Source organism: Colletotrichum navitas (genome assembly GCF_030913465.1).
Source record: "Colletotrichum navitas strain CBS 125086 chromosome Unknown LY79scaffold_171, whole genome shotgun sequence".
Lineage (NCBI taxonomy): Eukaryota > Fungi > Ascomycota > Sordariomycetes > Glomerellales > Glomerellaceae > Colletotrichum > Colletotrichum navitas.
The window spans coordinates 24,396-51,845 of NW_026850717.1; the positions used below are offsets into that span (position 1 = coordinate 24,396).

A 27,450-nucleotide genomic window follows, 5' to 3' on the forward strand; every position below is an offset into this window, starting at 1 on the left:
TAGACAGTAGGCCATCCGCAGGATGTGGTAGGAACGAGCTGGTACCCTGTCAAACTATAATTGTCGTTTAAGCTTCTGTGATATTAATGGTTTTGAGTGTTAAGGCCTAGAGATCAGCACAGTTCGGGCGACAGATTAAGCACTTTCAGGTTCTTTATAGACTATAAGCCATTCAAACCGCAAGTTATCTATCTTAATATCAAGTCGTAACTCATTCCGAGCAAAGACAATACACCATGATTACTCCGTGCAAAGAAGAGCCAATCGCAATTGTCGGGGCGGCCTGTCGTTTTTCCGGCAAAGTAACATCTTTGCGCGGACTTTGGAACATGATTAGCAATGGCCGTAGCGGTCATGGAAAGGTTCCGCCTTCGCGGTGGGATGCAGATACTTGGTATCATCCTGACCCTGATCGCAAGGGATCTGTAAGTAAGATGTTGGGCATCTCCCTCTGGGCATTGCTAAGAGTATGATACCACTGAAGATAAGCGTAAAGCATGGATACTTCCTGGAGCAGGATGTGTCCCTCTTCGATGCACCATTCTTCTCCATGACAGCTAGGGAAGCTGCTGGAATGGACCCAATGAAACGGCTGTTGTTAGAAGTCAGCTACGAAGGGTTTGAAAATGGCGAGTTGAAGCGCTCCTAATGATTGTATAGCTTACTAATAGGAACGATAGCCGGAGTTCCGATGGACAGCTTAACTAATTCTCAAACCGGCGTTTACGTTGGCTGTATGACGAACGACTATGAGCAACTCTCAACTCATGACCCTTGTGACATAGGGGATCTAGCAGCTTCCGGTACGAGCGATGCCATGATTGCAAATCGAGTATCGTGGTTTTTCGGTCTTCGAGGTCCCAGTCTAACCCTCGACACTGCATGTTCATCAAGCCTTTATGCACTTCATCTGGCATGTCAGTCACTGAAGTCAGGAGAAACCAACATGGTACGGATTAAACCCACACTTCTTTCTGCTTAGGTTTATGAGATTCAATGCTGAGGAAAAAAAAAAACATTAGGGACTGGTAGCAGGTGTCAACTTGATTTTGCATCCCAACTTCATGCATCAACTTTCATCGATGCACATGCTCAGCCCGGAGGGCATATCACACACATTTGATCACCGAGCGAACGGTTATGGCCGAGGCGAAGGTATCGGGTGTCTGGTAGTAAAGCGACTGAAGGACGCAGTTCGAGACGGGGACACGATTCGAGCCGTCATTCGTGGAACCGGTGTCAATGCGGATGGCAAGACGCCGGGAATCACGCAGCCCAGCTCCGAGGCACAGACCGAGCTCATCAGGACTACGTATGAGACAGCCGGTCTTTCGCTTACGGATACTCAGTATTTCGAGGCGCATGGTACTGGAACTTCTCTGGGTGTAGGTCAAGGATCCGCTTCGAAACTGATTGTTTTTGTTCCCAACTGACGATCAAGGATCCGATTGAACTTTCGGCCATAGGCAGAACCCTCGGCGCGGCGCGTTCGGGCGAGGAGCCGCCCCTCTATGTAGGCAGCATCAAACCCAATTTAGGTCACACGGAAGGCTGTTCGGGTATTGCCGGAGTGCTCAAGTCCATCCTGTGCTTGGAAAACGGAGTGCTGATTCCCACGGTCGGCATCGAAAAGCTGAACCCGAAGCTTAAGCTGGGAGATTGGAACCTCGCATTGCCGTCGCAAAACATGGCATGGCCTTCCAAAGGGCAACGTCGCGTGAGCGTCAATTCGTTCGGTTTCGGCGGAGCCAACGCTCATGTCATCTTGGACGATGCCTACCATTTCCTCCGAAACCACGGCCTCGTGGGAAACCATACCACTACCTGCTTAGAAGACGATTTTTCTGATTCAGGAATCGACCATCAATCAGACTTACGTTCGCCGTATCAAGAAGAGCCTAAACGACTTTTTGTATTCAGTACAAGAGACCAGGCAGGTATTGAGCGCCTGGCGCCTTTGTACGCGGATTTCTTGTCCAACACGGCGGCGACTTCTCAATTTTTGACGGATCTGGCCTTCACTCTGTCAGACCGGCGAACACAACTGGAATTCAGGAGTTTCGCAATCGCTGATTCATCGTCGGCGCTCGAGACTCAGCTGAGGAAAGGACTCCCTCAACTCAAAAGAGCGTCGAAACACGACAACCCCATCTTCGTTTTTACCGGCCAAGGAGCCCAGTGGCCTGCCATGGGAAAGGAGTTGCTCAACAACTGCATTTTCCGCACCAGCATTGAGAAGTCACAGGTCCTCCTGGAGCATTATGGCTGCGAATGGGATCTGGTCGATGAGCTTTCGAAGACTACGGACTCCAACGTGGACCTACCTCAATACAGCCAGGTTCTATGTACAATTCTCCAGATTGCTCTAGTTGATCTCCTACGAAGGTGGGGTGTTACGCCAAAAGCTGTGGTCGGTCACTCAAGTGGAGAAATTGGTGAGTGATATTGTGTCCAAAGAACTATGAAGAACCCAGACACTGACTTACTTCCAGGAGCAGCATATGCCGCCGGTCTTTTGTCTAGGTGTAACGCTGTTAAGGTGGCATATCTCCGTGGGATCTGCTCTGCGAAAGCTGCAGGCAACGCCAGTTCGCCCGTGGGGGCAATGGCCGCGGCCGGACTCTCTGAAGAGGAGGCAGCCAAGTACCTCGAGCAAGTGGCCCCCGGTTCTGTTGTTGTTGCCTGTGTCAACAGCCCTTGCAGCATCACATTCTCTGGGGATGGTGATGCCGTCACTCGACTGTGTCAGCAGATCTCCGCGCATGGAAAATTCGCAAGATTGCTGCGCGTGAAGACTGCGTATCACTCTCCTGCCATGCAAAAAGTTGCACGGGAGTACCTGGATGGTATGGGCACCATAGTCCCTTTGGCCACGGAAGACCAGGTTGCCCCTATGTTTTCATCCCTCACCGGTACCACAGTCACCGCTAAAGACCTTGACGGATCATACTGGAAAAGGAACATGTGTGAAAAGGTTCGGTTCGCACAAGCGGTTAAGACTTTACTTGAATACGTGCCGGAAGAACAGCAGGCAATGGGCCACAAGCGCACCCCGTGGAGCGCTTTCATTGAGATTGGACCTCATGCTGCCCTTCAAGGCCCAGTTGCAGAGATCACCGAAACCAATCAGAGCAAATCGGCAAAAGAGGCGCCATACTTCTCAGCGATCCTGAGGGGCAAAGATTCCGAATTGACGACTCTTGAACTAGCGGGGAAACTATGGAGTTCCGGCCATAACGTCAAGCTTTCCAGGGTCAATTTCATCTATCCCGAATCATTGCCAATCTCAATCCCGGATTTGCCATCGTATCCTTGGAGCCATACCAGAAAATATTGGCACGAGTCTGCTACAGCGCGATCAAGCAGATTGTCAAGGGGACCTCGCACTGATCTGCTGGGTTGGCCAGTAGATTTGCAAAACGCCATGGAACCTAGATGGCGCAATTATATTCGCATTCCGCAAAATCCATGGATTGAGGACCATAAGATTACTGGGACAGTGCTCTACCCTGCAGCCGGCATGATCGTGATGGCCATGGAAGCTGCATATCAGCTGCGAGACACTTCCAAACATCTTACTGGTATTTCTTTTCGCAACCTCAAGTTTGACCATGGTTTGGTCGTGGAGTCAGGGGATCAATCTGTGCAGACCGAAGTGAGCTTACGACCTGATACCAGACGTGCTTTCACTTGGGATTTTGCAGTGTACTCCATACAAGCAGGAGGAGTCTGGACCAGGCATTCCTATGGAGCTCTCAGCCTGGAATATAGCGGTGACGGCAATCATGATTCTGATACCGCTCCGGATGGAGCTTGGCCCGTTGTTTCATCCAACTGGGTAGAAATCCAGAAGAACGAATTCGAAGAGGTCGATATTGAAACATTCTACGACGAGCTTGAGGCAGTGGGCGTACAATACGGGCCGACCTTCAGGAATGTCTTTCAGGCAGGCATCTCCAATAACGAGCATTGTGCTGTTGGATGCATTAGTATCCCTGACACCAAGTCCACAATGCCTTACAACTACGAGTTTCCACACATCATACATCCGGCAACCATGGATGCCTTATTTCATCTCCTCTTTATCGCTTTCTCAGACGGCAAATCTGTAAGGGAAGCCGCTGTACCATACACGCTAGAGCATATGTATGTTTCAATGGATCTTCCTCAAGGACACGGTAGCGTCTTTAAGGGGTACGCCAAACGCCTGCGGATGGACGGGCGAGAGATGTCTGGTGATTTGGTTGTGTCAGATGAAGCCTGGAGCAGCCCCAAGGTGATTGCCCGCAATTTCGTTTTGAGGCAGGTTACTTCTTCTGGCGAAACAAACAATCACAGTTCAAGGCGTGTCTGCGCCAAACTTCGATGGAAGGAGGATGTAGACTTCACCCGCTCTCCCATGTCTCTACTGGGAAAGGTTGCTGACGAATCCGGCTTACCTTGCGACGGTACAATCTTGACGGCTATTTCGGTACTTTTTGACAGACTGCATCACAAGAATTCCGGCTATAGGATTCTCATATCCATGCAAGACGCGACGGAAACTTCCCGGGATTGGGTCCGAGCATTCCTGAATACTGGGGGCAACGGCGCCAACGGGCGTGTTAGAAAGGCGTTCATCGCCATCGCCACCAGCAACACCAACCAGTTGTCGGAAACGTCATTCACTGAGGAGGAGGGTCAGGTCGAGCTTAAAGAATGGAATCCCAACGGAGAAGAGATGTTTCCGTTTCGCAAAGAGACTTTCGACATTGTATTCATCATTAAAGCTCCGACGACCAAACAATCGGATCTTTCGGCCATGTTTACATTGCAAGAGTCTCTGGGTCCAATGGGAATTCTTGGCGTCGTCAACCTTAATGACGGCCTATTCTCGTCCACGGAGGTTGAGTCAATCATTGAACCTGCTGGACTGGAAAAGATTGCCGTTCTGTCAGATGGAATACAGGCCCAATCGCTCCTACTCACCCGCAAGTTGTCATCAACGAACGACGAGATGAAACCTTCAGAAGTCTTTCTCCTCTGTAGGACAGAGCGTTCATTGGAATGCAAGCAACTAGAGAAATTATTAGCGAATGGACTTCAGCTAATGGGTTGCGAGGCAAAGACCGCAACTTTGTTGGACACGGAGCAGCTCAAGGGTACACATGTCATTTCTCTGCTCGAAGTTGAATCACCACTTGTCAACAAATGGACCGAAGAAGAATTCACGCAATTTAAACGTCTCGTATCTGTCGTATCTAATATGCTTTGGGTAACCAGGGGCGGGATCATGGAAAGCTGGAACGGCGGCCTGGAATTTGCACCTTCTCAGGGTCTGATGAGAGTCATGCGGACAGAGTATCCGCACATTTTCATGCCGCACCTGGATCTTAGCAGGACCAGAAGTGTGCATTCCCCTTCTGTCGCCGAAACAATTTTGGATGTTTGGAGGGTTTCGATTCGAGAAAGAGGTCATCGTCAGCTCGAGATGGAGTACGCCGAAGGTGATGGTGCAATCTTTGTGCCCAGATTCATCGAAGACAGCAGCTTGGACGCAAACCTGAACATCCAAAGTGGTATTCCCCAGCCAGTCCAAGGAAGGTTATCGGACGACACTCAATGGAGATTGGACCGAACAGACAAGCAATTCATGTGGGCAGAAGAAGCAACCGGCAGTCGGACTCTCATTCAAGGCGAAGTCAAGATAAAAGTTGATTATATGTCGCTACAAAAAGCCCCCATTTCACCAGAGAGGGGCTCGAATGCCATTCAGGCGATTGCTGTGTCAGGCATCATACTGGATCACTTAGCGACAACCAAAGCTTTCGAGGTCGGCCAGCGAGTCGTCGCGCTTCACCCTGGCCCCTGTCATACGACCCTTGTTATCAATGAGGAATTCGTGCGACTACTACCCCCTCTCTCTGATTCCCCAAGCGTTCTGAAGACTATCACAGCTCTGTTTGCTGCTAATTATGCTTTGATGGAAGCGTCAAGATTGGAGAAGGGACAGACGGTTCTAATTTACGGAGCAGAGACCCATCTTGGGCAGGCAGCTTTGCAGCGAGCGAGTTTAGCTGGAGCAAAAGTCTTCACCACCACCAAAGGTCCTAGTGAGAGACTTGAGACCGTGTCCAAGAACAGTCTGGCTGAAGTATCGCGACAAATTCAAGGTCACGAAGCAGACATCATTCTGAACTGCATACAGGACGAGTTCCCATCAGGCCTCTTCAAGCTTTTAGCGCCATTTGGAACCTTCGTTGATGTTGGATACGGTCGAAAGTCAACAGAATCGTCCAAGCCACTTTCTTGCCAAAACGCAACTTTTGTCACGGCCAACCTGTCACAGCTTTTGGAAGCGAGACCGACACTTGCTAAGCGCATATTCGCCGAAACTGTTGATCTCGTCGAGGAAGGGAGAATTTCTCTTCGGTCCACAGATCGGACGGAGTCAATTTCCAGCCTTAATGGTGTTGGGACACAACTTGCCAAGAAGGAAGTTGGTGAATTCGAAGTTTTGCATGTTGATCGCAGCGTCAGTGTCACCATCCTACCAACCAGGATTCCCGAGCTCCGTCTCGATGCGAACGGTATATACGTCCTCGCTGGTGGCCTGGGTGCTCTAGGTGTGCAGATAGCCGAGTTGATGTTCAAGCATGGCGCAGGGCATGTGGTGTTTCTCTCTCGCTCCGGGGGCGAGAAGAACAAAGAAGTCCTAGAATCTTTCCGCCAACGCGGACTGAGCGTTGACGCGCTTCGGTGCGACATATCTGACGCATCACAACTTAAAGATGCCCTTCGGGAACTTCAAAGTGCTCGGAGGCACATCAAGGGCGTAATACAAGGTGCCATGGTGCTTGAGGCAAGTACTCCCAGTCCCTAATTGGAATAAATGCAGCACTGGACCATACCCAACATGTCTAACACCTTTGTAATATTAGGATGCCATTTTCGAAAACATGACCTTCGAACAATGGAAGAAGTCAGCACGGCCTAAAATACAAGGGACAATAAACCTGCACCAACAAATGCCGAGGGACTTGGACTTCTTCATCCTACTCTCATCCATCACATGTGTCATCGGCAACGCAGCTCAGTCCAACTATGCCGCTGGCAACACGTTTGAAGACGCTTTCGCCCACTTCCGCCGGAGCCAAGGCCTGGCTGCGACAGCCATCGATGTCGGTCTCGTGACAGACTCGGCTCATTTCACGGGCAACTTTGATATGGAGGCGTATTTGCAGATGTATGAGCACAGATGGGATGGCCTGCAAACCACTCAGTCAGAGCTCAATGCAGTACTGCAGGCGGCCATGTCTGGCAGAACGGCAGACGGGCGACCTATAGAGCCTCAGATTGTCCTTGGCCTGGGTTTCATGGCAGTCGGCTCCTCCTCCGCCTTGTGGACGAAAGATCCCAAATTCAATCACCGCATCAATCACTTTTCGTCCCGTCACGTAGAAACCGGGGCAAATATCGAGTCTGCCAAGGAGAGATTATCGAAAGCGGTCAACTTTCAAAATGCTGTTAGGGTTGTTGAATCAATTCTGAAAGGATATGCGGCTCACATTCTAGGCATCAACACCCAGGACGTTGATGTCGAGAAGGCGTTTTATGATTTTGGGGGTATGTGTTGTCCTACATCTCGCGGACTTTGGCACGTATTATTCTCTGACAGATATTTTGCTGATACTTCTCCCCTCACAGTGGACTCCTTGAAGGCAGTTGAGCTCCGCAACCGCATTTTCCGGGAGATGGAAAGTGACGTATCGGTATTTGAGTTGTTAAGTCCATCGCCCCTTTCCAAGTTGTCTGTAGAGGTGGCGGGTAAAAGCAAATTGTTGCGCTCACTGTCTGAAAGGGCGGATATATCATGACGGAGTGGTATAAGTAGAAGATGTGTAGTCAGATATGCGTATTACTCTCAAAATCCGCAGCTCGGTTTGATAATAGTCTAGAGGCTAGGAGATTGCACTGGAAGCAAGCGTAAAGGCTAAAACTGCACCTGGTGACAAGACGCTGCTGGCAACAGTGAGGCCGACATATCTTCCTATAAACGATTCAAGAAAAATCGACAGCCATTTGCTCCGTTTCTTCCACCGCCTAACTAGACCAGATGTTCCCAACACGAGGTCTGCAAAAGGAACCAGAACCGCTATGATGACGAAAATATCCCATTGCAAGAATACACGAGATCCGTCCGCAATGGCAGTGGGCAGCGTCAGATCAACGTTCCCAGCTGGCCTAAACACCCGGGAGAATCCAATTGAGGCAGCGTTGAGTAAAGCATATGCGTGACCAGCGAATGCGGCAATGCCCGAGAGCGTCAACGATGCGGCGACATACTTTTTCGTGTCTACAGGCCGAGGATGCCACGCCAGGTATTTGTAAACATTTCCTTGAAACCAGGTGAAGAATGGATGTGCAACTGTAAGTATCAACGGTGTGAACCGGTAAAAAGCAATCAGCCCCTGCCGCAGTTCCACGCTGCAAGCCGGGTTGAAGGCAGGATAGAGGAGCATGGCCGGGGTAATGGCGCCGAGAACAGTAGTCGGGAGTAACGCGAAGGCTTCATCCGCCGTTGCAGGGCCTATAATTTGATCGTCATCTCCACTCGAGTTGGTCTGTTGACCCAAAAACCGGTCGGCGTGCGTGAAGCTGTAAAGTGGATAGACAGCCGCTGCGCCCCATGCTTGGTTGAAAACACCCCAAAACATGTGCTCCCTACAGAATTCTCGGTCATTAGGGGCTCTTCTGTCAGTAAGTGAAACATTTGGATCTTACATCTGTGCCCACCACGGTCTTCTACCCCGCCTCCACCCCAAGACCAACATGCAATGCGCTGTAGTTTGCATCGTGGTGAACAAGCTGATAAGCAACATCTTATCCGCAGTTGACCCGTTGCTGAGGATGTCGTTGTAGAATATGACAGCTGGTACTAGGAACTGGTCTAAACTGCAAAGACCTGTAAAGACCGTTCGGAGACGGTCGCCATTGGGGAACATGCCGCTCTGCTTGACTGACGCGAATGATCCGACAACGCCGCTCCGAATCATCCTTCCCCAGAGGGAGTCGTAACCAGCGAGGCTCAATCCGAGAAAGTAGAGATGCATGGTAGTGCTAGAGATGTTGGCAGAAGGTAGGTATGTGGACAATTGTCATCTTAACACTGTGAGTGGCCAAACCGTACTATTTAATAATGCCTTCAGGACAGACTCATACCGAGCCATGGCAAGATTTGTGATGAAAGCCTTACTTTAACTTCCGTTCCCCCTCCTGCTACATCAAACTTTATTCCTGTCCACTTTGTAGCTGAAGTAAGAAGGGTACTCCCAGACGTCCTTATAGTACACTAGCGTTTGTGTGAACATCATGTAAAAATACAAATATCCTCCAAAGGCCATTGAGGCTAAAACTAACATCCCTGCCCAGAATGGATATATGACTGCCGGAAATGCCATGTGAGGCTTAATGACGATTTTCTGATATATCACGAACAAGCCGACTAATACTGCCGTTATAGTAAATGCGGTAGTGGCAGAGACCTTTTGTCTCGGACGGCCGGCTGTGGAATTATAGTTGAATTTAAGCCGATGAGTATTCCATGCCTCGGTCAACCGATCTGACCTTTCTTCAATGGGCTATCACAGCCATACAGTTAGCTATTTGTTGTTTACTTTTGTGACGACAAAAACCCACATCGCATTCCAAGACACCAATTTGGAATTTTTGTAACGTCTTGTAGGCATCCTCAGAATGGCCGACATACTCGAAGCTCTCCGTAGCATCGGATCCCGCGACATCTTTCAGAACCTCAATGCCTCCGGGATGATCTTCCACGTAATTGGAAACATCATACACTGTTGGCAATTCTCAGTAATTCTTCTCATGATGCAGACAATCAACTAACCTTTACCACGAATCGAGACCCAAATGTCCTTGATGTCATGATGTTTCGCCAACTCGGTATGAGTGAATTGCGCCATTAATAATGCTGTCACTCTGCAAATGTGCAATGTCTTGTCCGACTAGTGAAACCACCTGCTTGTCCCAAACAACATGATGCCTACCAATGTTCAATATTTACCAGGTTAACCAATGATCGAGAGGTACCGGATGTGGAAATTGATTGAAGGTTCGGTATCGAGAACGTGCCAGCCAAAAGTGGCATCGCCCGAGAGCATGTTTGTGCCTCGGCATGCTCGTTTTGGCATTTACCGAGCGGTCCTTGCATGGGGATCCCGGGCCGCTGCCTCTTGGAGGACTGGCTGCTTTCTCGGTAGACACCCGTCAGCAATGAAGTCGTCAGGCACCCGATAGGACCCAAGAATAGGGACCATGCAGCGATCGCCGTATATCAAAAACTCCATATGGCAGCACCTTGATCTCTTCTCATCGACTGACTAAGCCCAAAATCTAGCAGAGGGGTAATCATGTTCCAGCAACAATTCACGATTGGACAAGGAGCATCCGAACGGAGCCATGCACTGAGCTTCCCAAGCATCGAGAGCATTCAGGAGCTCAAGGCCGGCATCGCGCGAATCTTCTCCGTGTCCGACTCTAACTGTAAGGTTTCATAATCTGGTCACGTAGACTGCGTATTATTACCCGACAGGAGTTGACTGTCTTATAGCCATTTGCTTTTATCATCATCGAGACGTCCTCACATCACTGGATAAAATTGAGAACAATGAGGGCCCGGTGCATATCCGGGTGAATGGCGAAGTTGTGCGAGAGCCGCCTGGGCCAGAGCCGCTACCGTACGTAGGAAACCGCTATGAGCTTTACCCAGATCCGCTTGGCAACTATGATCGTCTTTTTGCTCGATACGGACCAGTCATCAAGACGACCAACATGGGGACGACCACTTACCTCACCAATGACCCAGATGTGTCTCGCGAGGTACTGCGTGATGGGGACTTCTTTACCAAGACCACATCAGATCCTAGTCACCCGCTATACTACATGAGGAACAACGAGGCTCTCTTCACTTGCGACAGTGATGCGCCAGCTTTCAAGTTGGCGCATAAGTTCATCCCGCCCAGCCTGACCATTAAGGCTGTTAGACAATACACGCCGACTGTCTTGGCATGTGTTGCGAGGTCCTTCAAAGTTTTTGACGAGCTCGATCAACAAGAGCTCGCTTTCAACGTTTACCAGTACACTTTCAAAATGGCCGGTGAAATCATCTGGAAAGTCATTCTTGGCATGGACTTGGGCCATTTCGACTCGATTGACGCCAGGCCTCATGAGACCATCCGACTTTTGGGGGAGTACCTCTCGCTCATGAAAAAGACATCGTTGCGGGGGAGCTGGTACGGTTATCTGCCCTTTGGCACGCCGAAGAGACTCAAACTCGTGCGAAAACTCCTCTGGGACGGAGTCGCTAAGGGCATCGAGGAATCGTCCAAAACTACGGGCGACCTCCCCATGAAAGACGCAGCGCTGCACTCAGCCAGCGTGGCCGACTACCTCCGCCGGGCGACCGATGAGCATGGGGAAAAGTTGCCCGAGAACCTCCTTCTCAGCAACTGCGTCATCATGATTGGAGCCGGTTTCGTGACGACGTCCTCGTTGCTCGCATGGCTCATCTATGCCCTGGTAAAGTATCCAGGGAACCAGGAGCGGCTGCTCCAAGAGCTCGTCGACTACGGCGCTTCGTCAGACAAGCCGTGGTCCTACGAAGAGCTGAGCGAGATGCCGTTCCTAGACAGGTTTGTGAAGGAGACGCAGCGCATGCACAACCCATCATTCCAGACGGCCCGGAATGCCAAACTAGACGTTGTGCTTCCGGGGGGGTACTTCATCCCAAAAGGATCCGTTGTTATTCCCACATTCCCTTCGCTACACAAGAATCCGGCTCATTGGGATAATCCGACCTGTTTCGACCCCGATAGATGGGATACTGACGCCGTCAAGAGACGACACAAGATGTCGTATACGCCGTTTGCAGCCGGAGCAAGGGGCTGTATTGGTTATAATCTCGCATTCTTGGAGGTCAAGAGTGTCTTGGCGAAGCTTGTATATCGCTATCACTTCGATAATGCCTCGACAGAGGCGGTCGTGTACGACCCCGAGTTTATTGTTGTTCGGCCGTTGAACTTTTACGCTCGGGCAATCAAACGGACAGAATGGCCGGAAAAGCACGCAAAGGCGTGATATTAAGCTATATTATTCTATTGGAAAATCCAGAGTCCAAGTTGATGCTTCCAACATCAAGGCCTTTGACTAGTTTCACTGATATCCAACCTATTGATCAATATTACTATACCAGTCAAAATTTGGTGCGTTCACTAAGGTGGCAGGGTGGTCATCTCTGCCGCAGACAGGGCACCGCCAATTAGCAATCACAAATATTAGAGTTCACTACCTCTTTTGGGCATTTCCGAGATCAACATGGGCATTCCCGGCAAAGTCAATTGTCCGTTTTGGCCGCGTAAACAATATGCGACAAGACAAGAGACCGTAGTGCTATACTAGAATTCACTGACTGCTCTTGTTCGAGTTCACACGATAATTGTTGAAACAGAGCGGCACGCAGAAGTGATTCATCTCTCCAATTATGACGACCAACGCATACACCACAGTTTCGGCCCAATCTTTCACCGGTCCATCGGTCGAGGGCCCGAGGACTGTGACGACGCAGCTTAGCGTCTTCGATCTAATTCCTCCCAGAGTTTATATCAAATTCATCATCTATCTGCCACTGAAGGCTGATATCAGCTTCCAGCAAGCATTTTCTTACTTGCAAGCTGGGCTTCGTACGACGCTCCAGAGATTTCCCTTCCTCGACGGGAAAATTTATCCCCGCGATGACCGAAAGTCAGGCTGGAGACCAGGGCATATCGTCGTCTCATATGATTCTGCTGGTCAGAGCGAACCCGAAAAGCCTCCTCGACAATTGCTATTCAAAGACCTGTCACAGGTCCTGCCGGACTACGAAGACATCCGCAACGGTGGATTTGAGTTCTGCGGGTTCGACGACCAACTCGTTCTCGACGCTCCGTTTGTGCCCGATCTCACAGGCGGCGCGGATGTGTTCCTGGCTCAAGCGAATTTCGTCAACGGCGGATGCATACTTGCGACCGGGTTCCACCACTCTGCCAGTGACGCCACCGGCATGGTGACAACAATGCGCGCCTGGTCAGAGAACTGCAGGCACCTAGACCAACCTCATGATAGTGCCATTTGCAGCTGGCTAGCCCCAGAGAGCTTCGACCGGACTCTACTTGAACGGCTGTGGAGTAAACATACGGCCAAGTCCACTTCCGAAATCCCGCGTGACACGTGGAGCTTCCTCGGCTTCCAGCCTCCGGGAGCAGAGGTGGACGTGGAAGAGCACGCGACCCCATCATCAGCCCCGGTCCGGAAAATGGACTCGAGCATATTCTACATCTCTCCGGAGAACTTCAACAACTTGAAGAGGGATGTTCTGGATAGCTCTCACGGTGATATAGATTTGTCGGCAAACGATGCGCTATTGGCTCTTTTCTGGCGCGCTATTATGAAAGCGCGTTATAACGCCGCAAACGCAACAGGTATTAGAGCCACATCGCCAGAAGAGATTTCCTACCTGGAGTCGCCAGTGGATGGTCGGCCGGACTTTGACCCGGACCTCCCATCGTCGTATGCCGGCAATCTCGTCATCGTCAACAAGGTCTCGATGCCAGTGGCCATGCTCGCTTCGCCGGAAACCAGCTTGGGCGACGTCGCAAAGCGGATTCGCTCACAAGCGGCCAAGGTGACCCCAAGCCTTGTCAGGGACGCCTTTACTCTCATGCGGGAGGTGGCGGACTACACTAAACTGAAGCATGCATTTACCCGTCTCGATGGTTTCGACGTGATGATTACGTCGGTGTTGCTGATGCCGCTGGACGAGATCGAATTCGGTGCCGGCGTGTTTGACAACGACGGCAAGCCGGAGTCGCTACGCCCTCTGATGGACGCCTTCAACGCCAACTTTCGCCTTTGCATGGTGTTGCCAATGAAGAGCCATGGCGGTATTGAGCTGCTGGTAAGCCTGTTTGCTGATGAGATGGAACAGTTGATGAAGGACGAGGAGTTTGCCAGGTATGCTGCTTTTTACTGTCACTGAATGAAGATGTAGAAGAATTCACCAAATCGGCAATCATTACACCAAGTGCTTGAATCTTTTTCCCCTGGTCACATGAAGCCTTTGTAGTAAAAGCCGCAAAATCCCCAGCGGGGACTACCAACTGAAAAAAAAAAAAAAAAGACACTTTTGTCGTCACAACATGGCCCGGCACAGGTCGCCACTCGGGAGAAATTATGGAGTGGTCTTCGAAGATTCTTGTTTTTATGCCCCGAGGTTTGACTCAATGCAATCTAATTTTATTCTTCTACCAACACCTAAAGCCAGTCATTCTGGCTTGCTCTGGGAATACCGAGTCTCTCTCCCAAGGTGACCCAAGCTGCTACAAAAAGCAAGATTCTGAACGCTTTCATATCGGCCTTTTCTCCAAACCCTTGAGCGAGGGCATTCTCCACCCGAACGTAGTCAACGAAGCCCAGATTGTCCACTTTTTCTCTCGTCAGTACCTTTCTGAGCAGCTGATAGAGCGGCCCGTCTTTTGGCCAGACGACTGGGGCTGTAAAAGGATGCTTTTGCCGCTCATATAGCTCTTTGAGAATGTAAGGCTTTGCTGCCTCCCTCAGAATCCACTTCTCCGTGAGAGCATGCGACGCAACGCCAATTCCCTCCCACCAAGGTCCCTGGTGTCTCTCAGGGGGTATCTTACTCGGAGTATAGGCTATCTTGAGGCTGGGGGGTAGGTTATTTACATATTCGGTGACCTTGTGGTCTAGGAAAGGCGTTCTTCCTTCCACGCTGTGAGACATCTCTGACAAGTCTCCCAAGCAAGTAAGGATGATATTGGGCAATGGCCCCCTGCTATACATATAGAGAGCGGTGTGAAGTGGGTGCCACTTCTTTTGCATCTTCTCCTGTATCTCAGGCTTGAATGAATTAACGACGACGTCTTTGCAATCCAGATTTTTCCACCTCGGGTTCTCTTGCACCCAAGGCGAGAATAAATCTAGTTGCGAGTGCCAAGCCAAGATGCAAGGTGGTAGAATGGTTTTGTTGACTTTCTCGATGGCGTCAGTCGTTTCCCACCCGTGCTCAAAAGCGCCTACCCGTGATAGGAGCAGCTTGATATCACGCTCGGTAGATCTCAGCAGGTTCTCCCTCAGCAGAGAATCTAGTACTAGTGGAGAATCAGGCATGGACAAATCCGGTTCCCGCAGCAAATCTGGAGGGAAGAAGGTGTATCCAGCAAAGTGTTCATCGGCACCCTCTCCGGTTAAGACAACTTTGACGCCATGTTCATTTGGAAGAGAGGATAACGCGAATTTTGCTACGCAATTAAGGTCGAAATGGTGATGCTCGCAGTGATAGGCGCAGTCAGCAAAATTGTCCGCTAGCTCCCTCTCGTTTATTTGTTTTTTCAGAAGTTGGACGCCTAGGTGTTCCGCTGTGCGTTCTGCGATATCTGCATAAGAGTCAGAAACCTCGGGTACTGGGTAAGAATCCTAAACCTCGAAACTAACCAGACTCGTCAAATCCAGACCCGTTTGGAAACTCAATTGTAAAACAGCTGATGCGGCTTGTCGCGTCTTTGTTACCTATCTTGACGCCCTCGTCTTTGATCAGGTGTGTGACAATACCGGCGACTAGTGAAGAGTCGATACCACCAGAGAGGTATATACCGATTGGAACATCTGCACGCAGCCGGAGCCGAATAGCATCTGTCAATCGTTCGCGGAGACCGCATATCATCTCATCAACGCTTCGTGTCTCTTGTTCAGTCTTTGCCATTGTCAGCGCAAACGCATCCCGGTTGCCCATATTTGGAACCCACTTTGTCTCTGAAATCAATATCCCAGTATTGATGCAACTTCATCATGCCGTCTTTCGAAACTTCCATCCAGTACCCTGGTGGAAGCTTCTTCACGCCCTGGAAAAGTGATCGCCCATCTTGCATCCACCCACCGTCAATAATTGCGCCAACATCCCACTGGGGTTTCCATCCCAGAGGCAGGAAGGCCTTCGCTTCCGGCGCCACAGCCAGCCTGTATATGCCATCTCTCTGGCGAATGATTGACCACAAAAGCGGCTTAATGCCAAAACGATCTCGTGCTAGAATGAGCTTTCCTTCAACTTCGTCGTACAAGACGAAGGCAAACTCTCCGCGAAGGTGCTCGAAAAGCTTAGGGACACCATACGCCTTATAAAGTGCAAGTATGACTTCACTGTCGCTGCTGCTCCTGAACTCGTAGCCTTGTTCTTCACACTGACGGCGAATCCTGTCGTGGTCGTAGATTTCGCCATTGACCACAGCATGATATGTGTTTGCATCACTGTGGATGGGCTGGTTACCTTCCAAAGTCAAGTCGTTAATTGCCAGGCGGCAATGGCCCAAGCCTGCATTTTGTAAGATTAACAAAGGGGTAATACATTTACAGCAATTAGAAGTACTAACCCACGAGGCCGTCATCGCTGACCCAAACACCCTTTGCGTCCGGTCCTCGGTGGCTGATGTTGTCAAGGCTCCGACTCAGTTGATCTCCAAGATCCTTGCTGTCTTCAGCATCTTTCTCAGTCGGCACCCCGTTTCGTTCCCCCGCACCATTGGCGTACCCGTTGAAACTCTCATTATGGAAATGATGTCCCGCCGGGAGAACCAAGCATGCCGAGATTCCACACATGGTGTTAAATAGTAGGTCGCTTTGGCAATTTGAGACAGACGGAGTCAGGTACCAAACACTGGGGATTGGCATACAGAAATACTTCTTTAGGTGCTACATGAGGCCACGCTCGTACTTTTATGCTCTAATTGTTGAAAAGCTGTTAGTAGGCTGGAGATCTGTAACCGGTGAACTGTAAATCTGGCGAGCACGGATTCAGCTGAATCCAGTCGGGCCGGGGCCGAAAATAGGTAGTCTGTTGTATACAATAGCGTTTTATAGTTAGTTAAAGCACGGCTACCCCTGCATTTCGGCCACCTAAAATGACAGCCACCTGTTTTCTCCTATATCTACCTGCTTTTAACTATCATCACTTTTTTCAGCCTTCTTTACATCGCTTTGTTTTTTTATTAAAAATCACTTCTTTATAGTCCAACAGCCTAGTGTACTAAAGATAAGATTAATGAGATGTAATAACAAAAGTGGACCCACAGCTACCACTGCTGCCACTGCACTTACATACTAATGTCCTGTCACGACATTAGGCGTTACAGGCTATCAGAAATAGCTATAGCTTTTAGAGGGCAGCATGTAAGTATAGTGTTACAAGTCGGTAAGGGTAATTGACTCTAGTATAAAGCAATAGCTTTGGTAATAATACCCCTGTATTATTGTCTTCTATTGTATATTCTATAGTGTAAGGAGCTGTAGTGCCTAATTCTACAATAGGGAAGTAGTTCTTGTATTCTAAACCTATCTATAAGAAGATCTAGATATTAATAATTCCTACTATAAAGTCCTATCTCTCAGTAATCTATACCTTCAGTGTTCAGTACTAGTAAAAGGTAGAGGAAGCTTTACTATCGTTATTATAATATACCCCCCCTAACAAAACATTTGCTTAGTAACTAGTCTAATAACATAGGTATTTATAGTAATAAATAGTTATGATTATTATTCTAATTTATGAGTGGGTAATATTCAATAGTAAGAGTAAATTTAATAACTGGGTGCACACTCGTACATAGTTAAGTCTGTTGTGTGGATACCCCCCTCTGACGCACACGGGTAGACCGGAACAGCTATGAATATATCATCTCTTTCCTGATGAGGGTAAATCGTTGTCTACTACATCATTGACGTTGTCTTTTAGAGCGGGATCGCGTGCCGTGACAGCGGATGGAGAGGCCAAAAGTATGGGGCCCGTTTTCCACTTAAAGAAAGATACGGAACGAGTGCCTTTGCTTGTAAGTCTAACTATGAAGGGCACTCCGCTGTTGCTGTGGCTGGCGGTGTGACCCCTCACCTCGTCTCGAATCCAAAACTTCTCATGTAAATTGGGCATCTATTTCCTAATCCAGTACTTGATTTCATAGCTTGAGGAAGCCATCGCAGTTGATGCTGGTTCTTTTACGTTAATCAGCAAGCCAAGGGTTTTCTTAGCGTGCTCACACCGAATCAACCAGATTTTCTGACCAAGATGTTGTAGTCGTGCCAGACATAGTCGTTGCCAGCGTCTCTCTCCCATACAAAAGTGTTCTTGTTCTCCATTTCCAGGCCGTAAGTAAAGGCCATCTTGGCAACGGTCAGACGGATGGATTGCAGTGCCATTTCACGACCGATACACACCCGGGGCCCCACTAGGAAGGGTCGGTAGCTCGTCCGAACATCGTGCTCAAACAGGGTTCCCGGGCCGTTGTCAGTCCACCGGTCTGGTCTGAATTTGTCCGCAAGCGCCCAGTAATCGGGTCTACGATGGATCGTCCAGATGTCGGCAGACACGTTGACTCCTTTAGGTACATAAACCCCATCGATCGTTGCACCCGGGGAAATGCGATGCGACCCGCGTCCGTTGATAGGCGGCGTAAGGCGGAGAGTCTCCTGGATGCACGCGTTCATGTATGGGAGTCGCAGTACGCTCTGCGCCGAGATCTCTGAGGCCGACGAGTAAGTTCCACGGACTTCCTCTTGGATCCTTCGATAGTGGGCAGGTTCCCGCAGCACGTGATAGAACAGAGCCGAGAGGGTTGTGGCGGAAGTATCATAACCAACCATGCTGTTCCGAATTTGAACTTAGTCGGAAGTTTCGAGAGGTCAGGGAAAAAGACTTCTTACGCGAAGAGAGCGGAATTGCTCAGAATTTCAGCATGGGTCAGGCCTGCCGAGTCCTTTGCGGAGAGGATGGCGGTAAGGAAGTCCTTACGCCCACTCTGACGTTCGATGCATCTACACGCTTATCAGAATGTAGCTGAGGGGATAGGTATGATCATCACTTACTCTCTGAGCTGATTCATCAGAAGAAAGTTTTTCGGGACACGAAAGATATGCGGCACGAGCAAGACTGGTAGCTTTGCAAGCCCGCCAAATATCGGAATCTCGGTGAGGAACTGGAACAACTCCAAAAGAGGCGCACCCCTCCCATAAGTGAACTTCAGCTTCTCATAAGCGCCTGTATCGTCTGTCAACTCACATCGGAAAGTAGGTGTTGTGGCTTGTCGTACTCATCTGGTCATGCAGCAGTGGCTCTCCAAAAGACAGGTCACCAACGATGTTCCAAATCATTTTCCCGACATGATCGCTGATGCTGACGGTCGTTTGCTCGGTCAGTTTTGCACCAAGCCTCTCTACAGCCCTGTCAACGTGGTGCTGGACAATTTCTTCCTGTTCCATCAATGCCTTCGCCGTGAAAGCAGGTTGCAACGCGGCTCTTAGCCGTTTGTGTGCCGTCCTTTGAGTGGTTGTGAGAAGGTTTGGCGCGGCCCAGATGAGGATTCCAAGAAGCGCCTCAATCGTCCCCTCCTTCGTGAAGTATCCACTGTCCGGCCCAGGGTTATGGATTGTCTTGAGGGCCTCCTCGGTTGCAAATGATAGTTCGTTGGGGCCGATTCGAACAACGGGTCCTGTGTGCTCTGCATCAGAGGGAGTCCAAGGACAAGAAGTTGAGGGGTTTAGGCTACAGAACTAACCATACTCTGCGTGAACTCGCTCGATGTCATTGTTTAGTCGATGTTTCGACACAGATTTAATGAGCCAGATCTACCGTTTTTTTGCTAAGCTATACCAATCATGCTTTTCCAATAATATGGATATCAAACTCACTGGGGATACGGCGGCAATGAAAGGGCCTCTAACATGTGCTACGGGATGCAGGTAATAGTTGTAGAGAGCTAATAAAAGCGGGAAAGCCGTGGCCTACAATCAATTTTAATATATAGATTTCTGTGTAATCAGTTGTTTGCTGTTTCTTTTACTTACAAAAAGCACCCCGTAGCCAACGAGGTTCGTATTTAACATCCAGCCAGTGGTGGGCCATCGAGTCAAGAGCACTAGGGCATGGCCGAACCGTTCACCATCAAATGAGCTAGTAGGCGAACTCATCGTCATTTTGAGATTGCTTCGATTGAACAAACCGTTGTCTGGCCTCGGTGAACTAAAGGATATCTTCGGGAGAAAGCTATAGCTGCTGCTTAAACGAAACATTATAGGTAATCAGGAGGCCTGAGTCGTATGTGAAGTAAGGTTCGCGTCATTTTTCACTCTCGCCAGGCCGTTCAGGTCTAAGTTAGGAACTGTTGCCTAGCAACAGCGCCTGAGCTTATCAAATTAGCTTTTAAGTTATAGACACAATAGGCAATGCCGATATTTCAAACTTACGCGTTTGGGCTGTTATGTAAGGGCGATGCCAGATGCTTATTCCTTTGTGTGCGGACTGACCTCAATACGTGCGATTTCCCCCTCAGGCCACGTCGGGCTGGAAAATAGTATTTGTTTCCTATCCGAAAAATATCGTAGCTGATACGGCCCAATCCAAAACTGGTCACTGCCGCTGTGGTAGAGGTCGAGGTTTATTTGCCGGATACTAATATTTAGCTAATTCCTTCCAACCTAATAATTTCTTTGGTCTCATTAGTGTTTTTTTGAATCGGGCAGAATTGTGAAATCGAGACCAATGTTCAAGGTTTTAATGGATTCCATAATTTTCGTCTGGCAATATCTGACATTTACCCCCGTTCTTCTCCTTACGATTGGCATTTTCTTCTGCTACTGGACAGGCGTCTATGTCTACCGCGTCACATGGCACCCACTAGCCAAGTTTCCCGGACCCAAGTTGGCCGGCATGAGCTTCTGGTACGAGTTCTACTACGACTTATGGCCACACAGGTGTCGGTACATGTGGAAGATTAAGGAACTGCATGATGAGTACGGCCCGATCGTTCGCATTAATCCGATTCACATCCACATCTACGACCCGGAATACCTAGATGAGATCTACGCGAGCGGCAAGCACAAGCGAGACCGCGACCCGTGGTTCTTACACATGTCAAAGAGCGGCGTCATGACCTGGTCTCTTCTTCACACCCAGAGCCACGATGTCCACAAGCAGCGTCGCGCGGCTCTGGCGCCCTTCTTCAGCAGGCGTGCAATAGCCCAGCTGCACGGCATGATAAGCCAGAAGATCGAGACGCTCATGGAGCGGTTGAGTCGCGTTCGAGAGACCGGAGAGGTCATAGACCTGACGTATGCAATGTCGGCGCTGGCAATGGACGTCGTGTCGTCGTATGCGTTCGGTGCCGATGTCGGAAACCTGCAACGCCCCGACTGGGGCAAGGATTGGCTGGACGCGCATCGGACTGCTGGTTATATCCGGCCGATGGGCCGTCAGTTCAAGTGGCTGGTCAACCCGGCGTTGATGTGGCTGCGCCCAGGCCTGGTCGAGAAGTTCAGCCCACGAACCGCCGAGCTCTCACGCAAGCTCATGTATCCCATGGAATCCATCCAAGCCGCTGCCGCGGACCGCCAACGCCACGGAGGCAAGCCGCTAGCGGCCAATACGAGAACTATTTTTAGTGATATTCTCGACAGCGACCTGCCAGACCACGAGAAACTTCCCGGCCGTCTTAGTGCCGAGGCTGCCGGAATCCTTGGTGCAGGCAATGAGGGAACCGCCAGAACGCTTGCTATCACTCTTTTTTATATCTATGATAGCTCTGAAGTATTGAGAAAGCTCAGAGATGAGCTAGAGAAGATTATGCCGCTGACTACTTCTAATGTCTCCCTTGAAACGTTAGAAGCACTACCATATTTCGTATGTTATTATCCTACTTTAGCATTCTTCCCCTAGCGGCACACTGACGTAGGCAGTCGGCGTCTATTACTGAGGGACTGCGTCTATCACATGGGGCATCTAGTCGTATGCCGCGAATTGCTACAGACGAAGAGTTGACATATCGAGATTGGGTCATTCCACCTGGGGTATGTTATTGCGAAACTTGGGAATATTGAATGATACTTACTCATGAGGGTTATTCAGACGCCAGTGATGCAGTCAATGTACCTGCACCATATGAATCCTCGTATATTCCCCCAGCCGTTTGAGTTTCTGCCACAGCGGTGGATTGACCAGCCAGAACTCAAGACACGCTACTTCATGGCCTGGGGGAGGGGTTCTAGGTCATGTGTGGGCATGAAGTTGGTTCATTCGTCCTCCTCCTCTTAAACCATTACTGACACTCGATTGATCCTGTGCAGTCTAGCCCATGCTGAGTTATACCTCACGGTCGCCCGAATTATAAGACGATTTGACCTGACTATGTATGAAACTATTCGAGAACGGGATGTTGAGGTTGTTCATGACGGATTCATCGGAATGCCAGCTTTCGACAGTCCGGGCATCCGGGTAACAGTTTCTCATGAATATATGTGGCAAGGTTAGAAATGCTTGTGCGTGTCTTGTTCTCTAACATATAATTTCAGAACGCATATAGATACGCAGATCACTACCAAGTTATCTATTAGTAAACATGTAAATTGTCTAGAGCCTAGCTAGACTATAGTGGTCTCCTGGGTTTATTTAACACTATACTCATAACACACTAAATTACAACCTGATTTCTATAGTGTCATAAAGCTAGAATAGCTTTATACAGCTAGTGCTAGCAGCACTGCCACAGGATATAGTATACTACCTGTATAGACTATATAGAAAAGTATTTCTACTACTTCTCTAGTTTATATCTAGTTTCTTAATAGGTTAACTACTTTTCTCTTATATAGTAAAACACTATAGTTTATTGTAATTATAAGCCTAGCTCTTATATAAAGAAGGCTTTAAATATTATAATTAAATCTAGTGTTTATATCTTTTACTTTCTTATTTTAAAATTGTTTTCTAGTTAATCTTAATCTATAAAGTCACTATAACTAAACCTAAGAAGTTAATAGACTTTAATAAGTTAATTAAGCTAGTTACTAGGCGTAATTTATTAGGTGTTAAAGATAAAGAGCACTAAGGGACTACTAGCTAGAGGGCTATAACTAGGAAAACTATTATCTAAAGGTTATATAAAAGCAGAGTTTATAGAAACTAGAGAATTAGGAAAAAGTAAAAGAAACTAAAAAGAAAATACTTAATTAAATCTTAGCCTTAAGAGATAAAGCCTTTATTAAAAAGGTATATAATATACTAAGCCTAGGTATTACTTTTTAGCTAAAGTATAAGTAGCTTTATATTAATATATTATTAAAGTAGTTACTTTTAAACTAATATATAAAAAGTATATAAAATAACCTTTAGGAATTTTTATTTAAGCTAAAAAGATATATTAGTAACACCAAGGGATAAGTTAATATAGTTAACTATATATATTAGTAGTAATTAATAAATAATAAAGGTAACTATAGTTCTCTATTATATATAAAGAAAAGAAGGATAATTATTATAGGTTAGTTAATTAAATAGCTAACTTATTGCCTATAAATCCTTAGAGAATCTATAGCTAAATATCTAAGGATTTACTAGTAATAAGTTATTAGGGTTAACCTAATAACTCTAATATTTATCTATAATAGTTAATATTATAATACTAGTAAGTTTCTATAGTACTAGAAATCCTCTATTATTTATATCTAAAAGAATAGCTAAAAAACATAATAAAAATAAAAAGCTAAAAAATATTTAATACTTTTTACTTATATAGCCTATTATATATAAGAAACTATTAGTTATACTAAGGGATAAGTTAATATAGTTAACTATATATATTAGTAGTAATTAATAAATAATAGGGGTAACTATGGTTCTTTATTATACGTAAAGAAAAGAAGGATAATTATTATAGGTTAGTTAGTTAAATAACTAACTTATTGCCTATAAATCCTTAGAGAATCTATAGCTAAATATCTAAGGATTTACTAGTAATAAGTCATTAGGGTTAACCTAATAATTCTAATATTTATCTATAATAGTTAATATTATAACACTAGCAACTTTCTATAGTACTAGAAATCCCCTATTATTTATATTTAAAAGAAGAGCTAAAAAATATAATAAAAACAAGAAGCTAAAAAGTATTTAATACTCTTTACTTATATAGCCTATTATATATAAGAAACCTATTTATTTATCTATATCTTTAACTACCTATTACTAACTAGCTTTTTTAATATATTATTTAGTAATAACTTTATAAATTTATTTACTAAGTTATTACTACTATAAATCTATTATATCTTAAAAATCTTATAGTGTTTATATAACTAGTAAAGGGCTATAATATCTATTATAAGTTACTTCTCCTTTATAGTACTAAGTTTTATAAGGCACTTATAAAGTAAGTATAAGTTAGTGTAGAGTATTATAGGTATTTATAGTAGCTTAAGGTAGTTAGTAATTATTATAAGAGTAGTACTAATTATATAAGTAATATTAGTACTAGTAATTATCCTATAGACCTTAGAGGTAAATACACTATATATAACTCTTTTATACTTTATTAAGCTAAAGTAGATAATATTACTAGTTAATTTAAAGCTTTTACTATTAGTAGTAGGTTACTTAATAATTTATTTATTAGTAAGGACTATAATAAAGCTAAGTTAAAAGGTAAGGTTATAGTTATTTATAAATAAGCTATTAATAAATATAAAAAGCTTATAATATAGCCTTCCTGTTAGCTATTATAGATCTAATAGGAGGAGCAAGGCTATAATAGGTAATATAAAGTAATATAGTACAAAGGTAAAGTATAACAGTAAAGCAGTAAAATAAGGCAAATAATAATAAAGAGCTAAATAAATAATATAGGACAAGAGCTAGGTATAAGTATAGGTTATCTATTAAGGTTACTCTTCCTTATAGGAGGAAATAGGTAATAGAATATATACCCCTAGGTATATACCTAGATATATACTAATAAGGTAATCCTATATTTTACCTATTTATTTACTATATAAGGCACTTATCTTATAATAAGTGCCTTTTCTCTAAAGGACTTTATTTTCTTTTACTAAGAAAATATACTAAATAGTAGTATATATAAATATAAAGTATAGAAATTACTTTTCTTCTTATATAATAACCTTATTATTTATTATCTCTAAAGTTCTATTAAGATTATTTAGCCTTTAGTAGTACCTAGGCTAGGTTATTATTATTAGTATTATAGTAGTGTTTATTAGCTTAGCTGCCCTAGGTTATTAAGGCAGTAACCTTAGGCTAAGTAGCTAAGACCTAAAGGTTAACTATAGCCTTCTATTTATTAAGCTTAGTAGCTATTTAGTTAACCTTATCTATTAACTCCTTAAATAGGCTACCTTTAAAAGTAGTTAGTATATTAAGGTTATTAGACTTCTTATTAAAGAGTATAACTTTAGTGTTTATTTAGTCTACCTACTTCTTAAGTTCCTTAAGGTACTTCTCTTGCTTATATACTTTATTAGCCTTCTTATAAAGGTTTTCTATAATATTATTAATATTTATATTAAAGGTATTAGTTTTTCTTATAATATCCTTAGTAAGTTTAGTAGCTATATTAGCCTTAGTATTATATTTATTAATATTACCTTTATAGCTATTAACTATATTAGCTAGCTTAGTAATATTCTCCTTAAGCTTAGTAATAGTGTATAGTTACTTTCTTAGCTAGTTAAAGTAATAAATCTCTAAGATAAAGATCTTATTAAAATATTAAATTAAAAGAAGTATACTTATAACCTTTAAATTAAATTAACTAGGTTAATAAAGAAAAGTAAAGCTAATAAGTATAGTATAGCTAAAAATATTATCTATATAAGGCTTACCTTTTTTATACTTAGTTAAGATAGTATTTATTAAGGTAGTAATTTTATAATAAAAGTATATATTTAATATAAATAATAATTACTATAACACTATAGAGCTACTCTATTACTAGGTATAAAAGGCTTTAACCTAAGCTATAGTCTCCTTATAGAGCTATTTATTACTACTCTTATAGAAGACATCCTTTAGGTAATAGAGGGCCTCCTTATAGGTAGAAATAACTAGCTCTAAGCTATAGCCTTTTTACTTTATAAAGGTATAAGGTTTATATACCTAGTTATTAGTATTATTAGCTTCCTTAGTAGTAGTAGCTTTAGTATTAGCCTTATAAGCTTAGATTTATTTAAGGACTTACTTATTAATAGGTTTATAACTAAATAGCTTAGTTATTTCCTCTATATAGTTATTAATCTCCTCTAGGGTAGTAATTACTACTAACTTCTTATATATAGTAGTAGGCTTCTTTAATTCTCTTATATTATTATACTTTCTTATTTCCTTAGTAAGCTTTATAGCTACTTTTATAGTATTAAAAGGTTTTCTTATAGTAGTAGCTTTATTTTAGAGTTACTACTAGATTTTATTAAAAATAAGCTATCTTTATTACTTATAGTTCTTAAGTAAAGGCTTTTACTATTTAATATATTCTATAGCCTTATTAGTGTTCTCTATTATATTCTTAGGTAAAGAAATATTATTACTCTTAATACTAAAGATATTAAAGTTTATACCTTTATTATTATTATTATTATTCTTATTAATATTATTATTATTCTTAGTAGCCTCTTTTTTATCTTAGGACTAAGGGGCTAGTTAGTTAATAGCTATAAAAGATATATTATAGTTAGTAATTTAATAGTAAGGTTTCTACTAAGAATAAGCTAGGGTTAATACTTAGTTAACAGTAGTATAGGCTTACTAGTCTATTAATTACTTAGTAATTAGTTAGGTAGTTAATAGTCGTAAAGGTAGCTTATGTAGCTCTTGTTAATTAAATCACTAAGGTTAAATACTAAAAGTTATTTAAATAAATTATATTACAAGAAGTTAATTACTAAAGAGCTATAAGAGTCTATCCTTAAGTGCGTCTAAGTCCATCCTATATATAAGTCCTAATCCCTCTAGATAACTAATAATTTATAAGTAATTACTGTCTTTATATAAGGTAAGCGCTTAGTAAACACTAGTAAGCGCTTACTTTAGTAATTACTAGTAATTACCTTATCTTTATAATTACTTCCTTATCTTTATATAACTTATACTATAGTTCTTCTAGGTCTAAGGGGACTGTCTTATTCTAACCTATTGTTAGTTCTTGTATAAATGCTATACTGCTTACTAGTTATCTTGTCTAGTAGGGCAATTATTACTTATAACTTATTAGGTTATAACATTAGGTCTCCCCTTTAAAGGTCTTGCCCTTAAGACCTATATAAGTAGGTTGCTACTCCTAGGTTAAGAAGTTATTAAGTTCTTTATTCCTTGTTTTTCTAGCTAACGTAATATCTAGTAAAAAGGATTATTAAAAAGCTTCTTTAATATAACGTTATTTAAAGCTAGCTTTAGAAATTAAAGAGTTTAGTTTTAACGTTATACCTTATTCTTTCTATTAGTTAGTAAGTTATTATTATAAGATGCTTATAGGGAAGTTAAAGTATTATAAATATACTTGTTGTAGTTATTTA

The 27,450-nt window shown here is 44.9% G+C and overlaps 7 protein-coding genes across 7 annotated transcripts; 4 read left to right on the forward strand and 3 right to left on the reverse strand.

The window, feature by feature from the left end:
• Positions 1–236: 236 nt before the first annotated feature.
• On the forward strand, positions 237–8,950 carry LY79DRAFT_682286 (PKSN polyketide synthase for alternapyrone biosynthesis protein; the record flags this gene model as incomplete). Its single annotated transcript, XM_060564584.1, has 10 exons — positions 237–429; positions 681–917; positions 1,132–1,389; positions 1,467–2,385; positions 2,524–6,814; positions 6,921–7,806; positions 7,917–7,965; positions 8,342–8,409; positions 8,599–8,739; positions 8,922–8,950. The coding sequence occupies 10 exons, from the start codon at positions 237–239 to the stop codon at positions 8,948–8,950; spliced, it is 7,071 nt and encodes a 2,356-aa protein (XP_060407249.1).
• A 673-nt stretch (positions 8,951–9,623) lies between these two features.
• Positions 9,624–9,965, reverse strand: LY79DRAFT_595147 (cytochrome b5-like heme/steroid binding domain-containing protein; the record flags this gene model as incomplete). The annotated part of the gene is made up of 3 exons (XM_060561751.1): positions 9,624–9,641; positions 9,679–9,839; positions 9,890–9,965. The coding sequence occupies 3 exons, from the start codon at positions 9,963–9,965 to the stop codon at positions 9,624–9,626; spliced, it is 255 nt and encodes an 84-aa protein (XP_060407250.1).
• A 447-nt stretch (positions 9,966–10,412) lies between these two features.
• Positions 10,413–12,138, forward strand: LY79DRAFT_675015 (cytochrome P450 82A2; the record flags this gene model as incomplete). Its single annotated transcript, XM_060564388.1, has 2 exons — positions 10,413–10,545; positions 10,613–12,138. 2 exons carry the CDS (start codon positions 10,413–10,415, stop codon positions 12,136–12,138), a joined length of 1,659 nt encoding a protein of 552 aa, XP_060407251.1.
• Positions 12,139–12,541: 403 nt separating this feature from the next.
• On the forward strand, positions 12,542–14,074 carry LY79DRAFT_529587 (transferase family-domain-containing protein; the record flags this gene model as incomplete). Its single annotated transcript, XM_060556121.1, has 1 exon — positions 12,542–14,074. The coding sequence occupies one exon, from the start codon at positions 12,542–12,544 to the stop codon at positions 14,072–14,074; it is 1,533 nt and encodes a 510-aa protein (XP_060407252.1).
• A 275-nt stretch (positions 14,075–14,349) lies between these two features.
• LY79DRAFT_682294 (asparagine synthase) lies at positions 14,350–16,707 on the reverse strand (the record flags this gene model as incomplete). Its single annotated transcript, XM_060564585.1, has 4 exons — positions 14,350–15,491; positions 15,550–15,808; positions 15,861–16,423; positions 16,482–16,707. 4 exons carry the CDS (start codon positions 16,705–16,707, stop codon positions 14,350–14,352), a joined length of 2,190 nt encoding a protein of 729 aa, XP_060407253.1.
• Positions 16,708–18,144: 1,437 nt separating this feature from the next.
• On the reverse strand, positions 18,145–20,259 carry LY79DRAFT_654177 (cytochrome P450; the record flags this gene model as incomplete). Its single annotated transcript, XM_060562637.1, has 7 exons — positions 19,942–20,259; positions 19,786–19,878; positions 19,653–19,722; positions 19,188–19,586; positions 18,964–19,135; positions 18,802–18,912; positions 18,145–18,742 (listed from the first exon to the last, which is right to left on the reverse strand). Exons 1-7 carry the CDS (start codon positions 20,164–20,166, stop codon positions 18,145–18,147), a joined length of 1,668 nt encoding a protein of 555 aa, XP_060407254.1. The 5' UTR covers positions 20,167–20,259.
• A 391-nt stretch (positions 20,260–20,650) lies between these two features.
• On the forward strand, positions 20,651–22,568 carry LY79DRAFT_644483 (benzoate 4-monooxygenase cytochrome P450; the record flags this gene model as incomplete). The annotated part of the gene is made up of 4 exons (XM_060562424.1): positions 20,651–21,772; positions 21,829–21,939; positions 21,998–22,155; positions 22,216–22,568. 4 exons carry the CDS (start codon positions 20,651–20,653, stop codon positions 22,397–22,399), a joined length of 1,575 nt encoding a protein of 524 aa, XP_060407255.1. The 3' UTR covers positions 22,400–22,568.
• Positions 22,569–27,450: the final 4,882 nt, after the last annotated feature.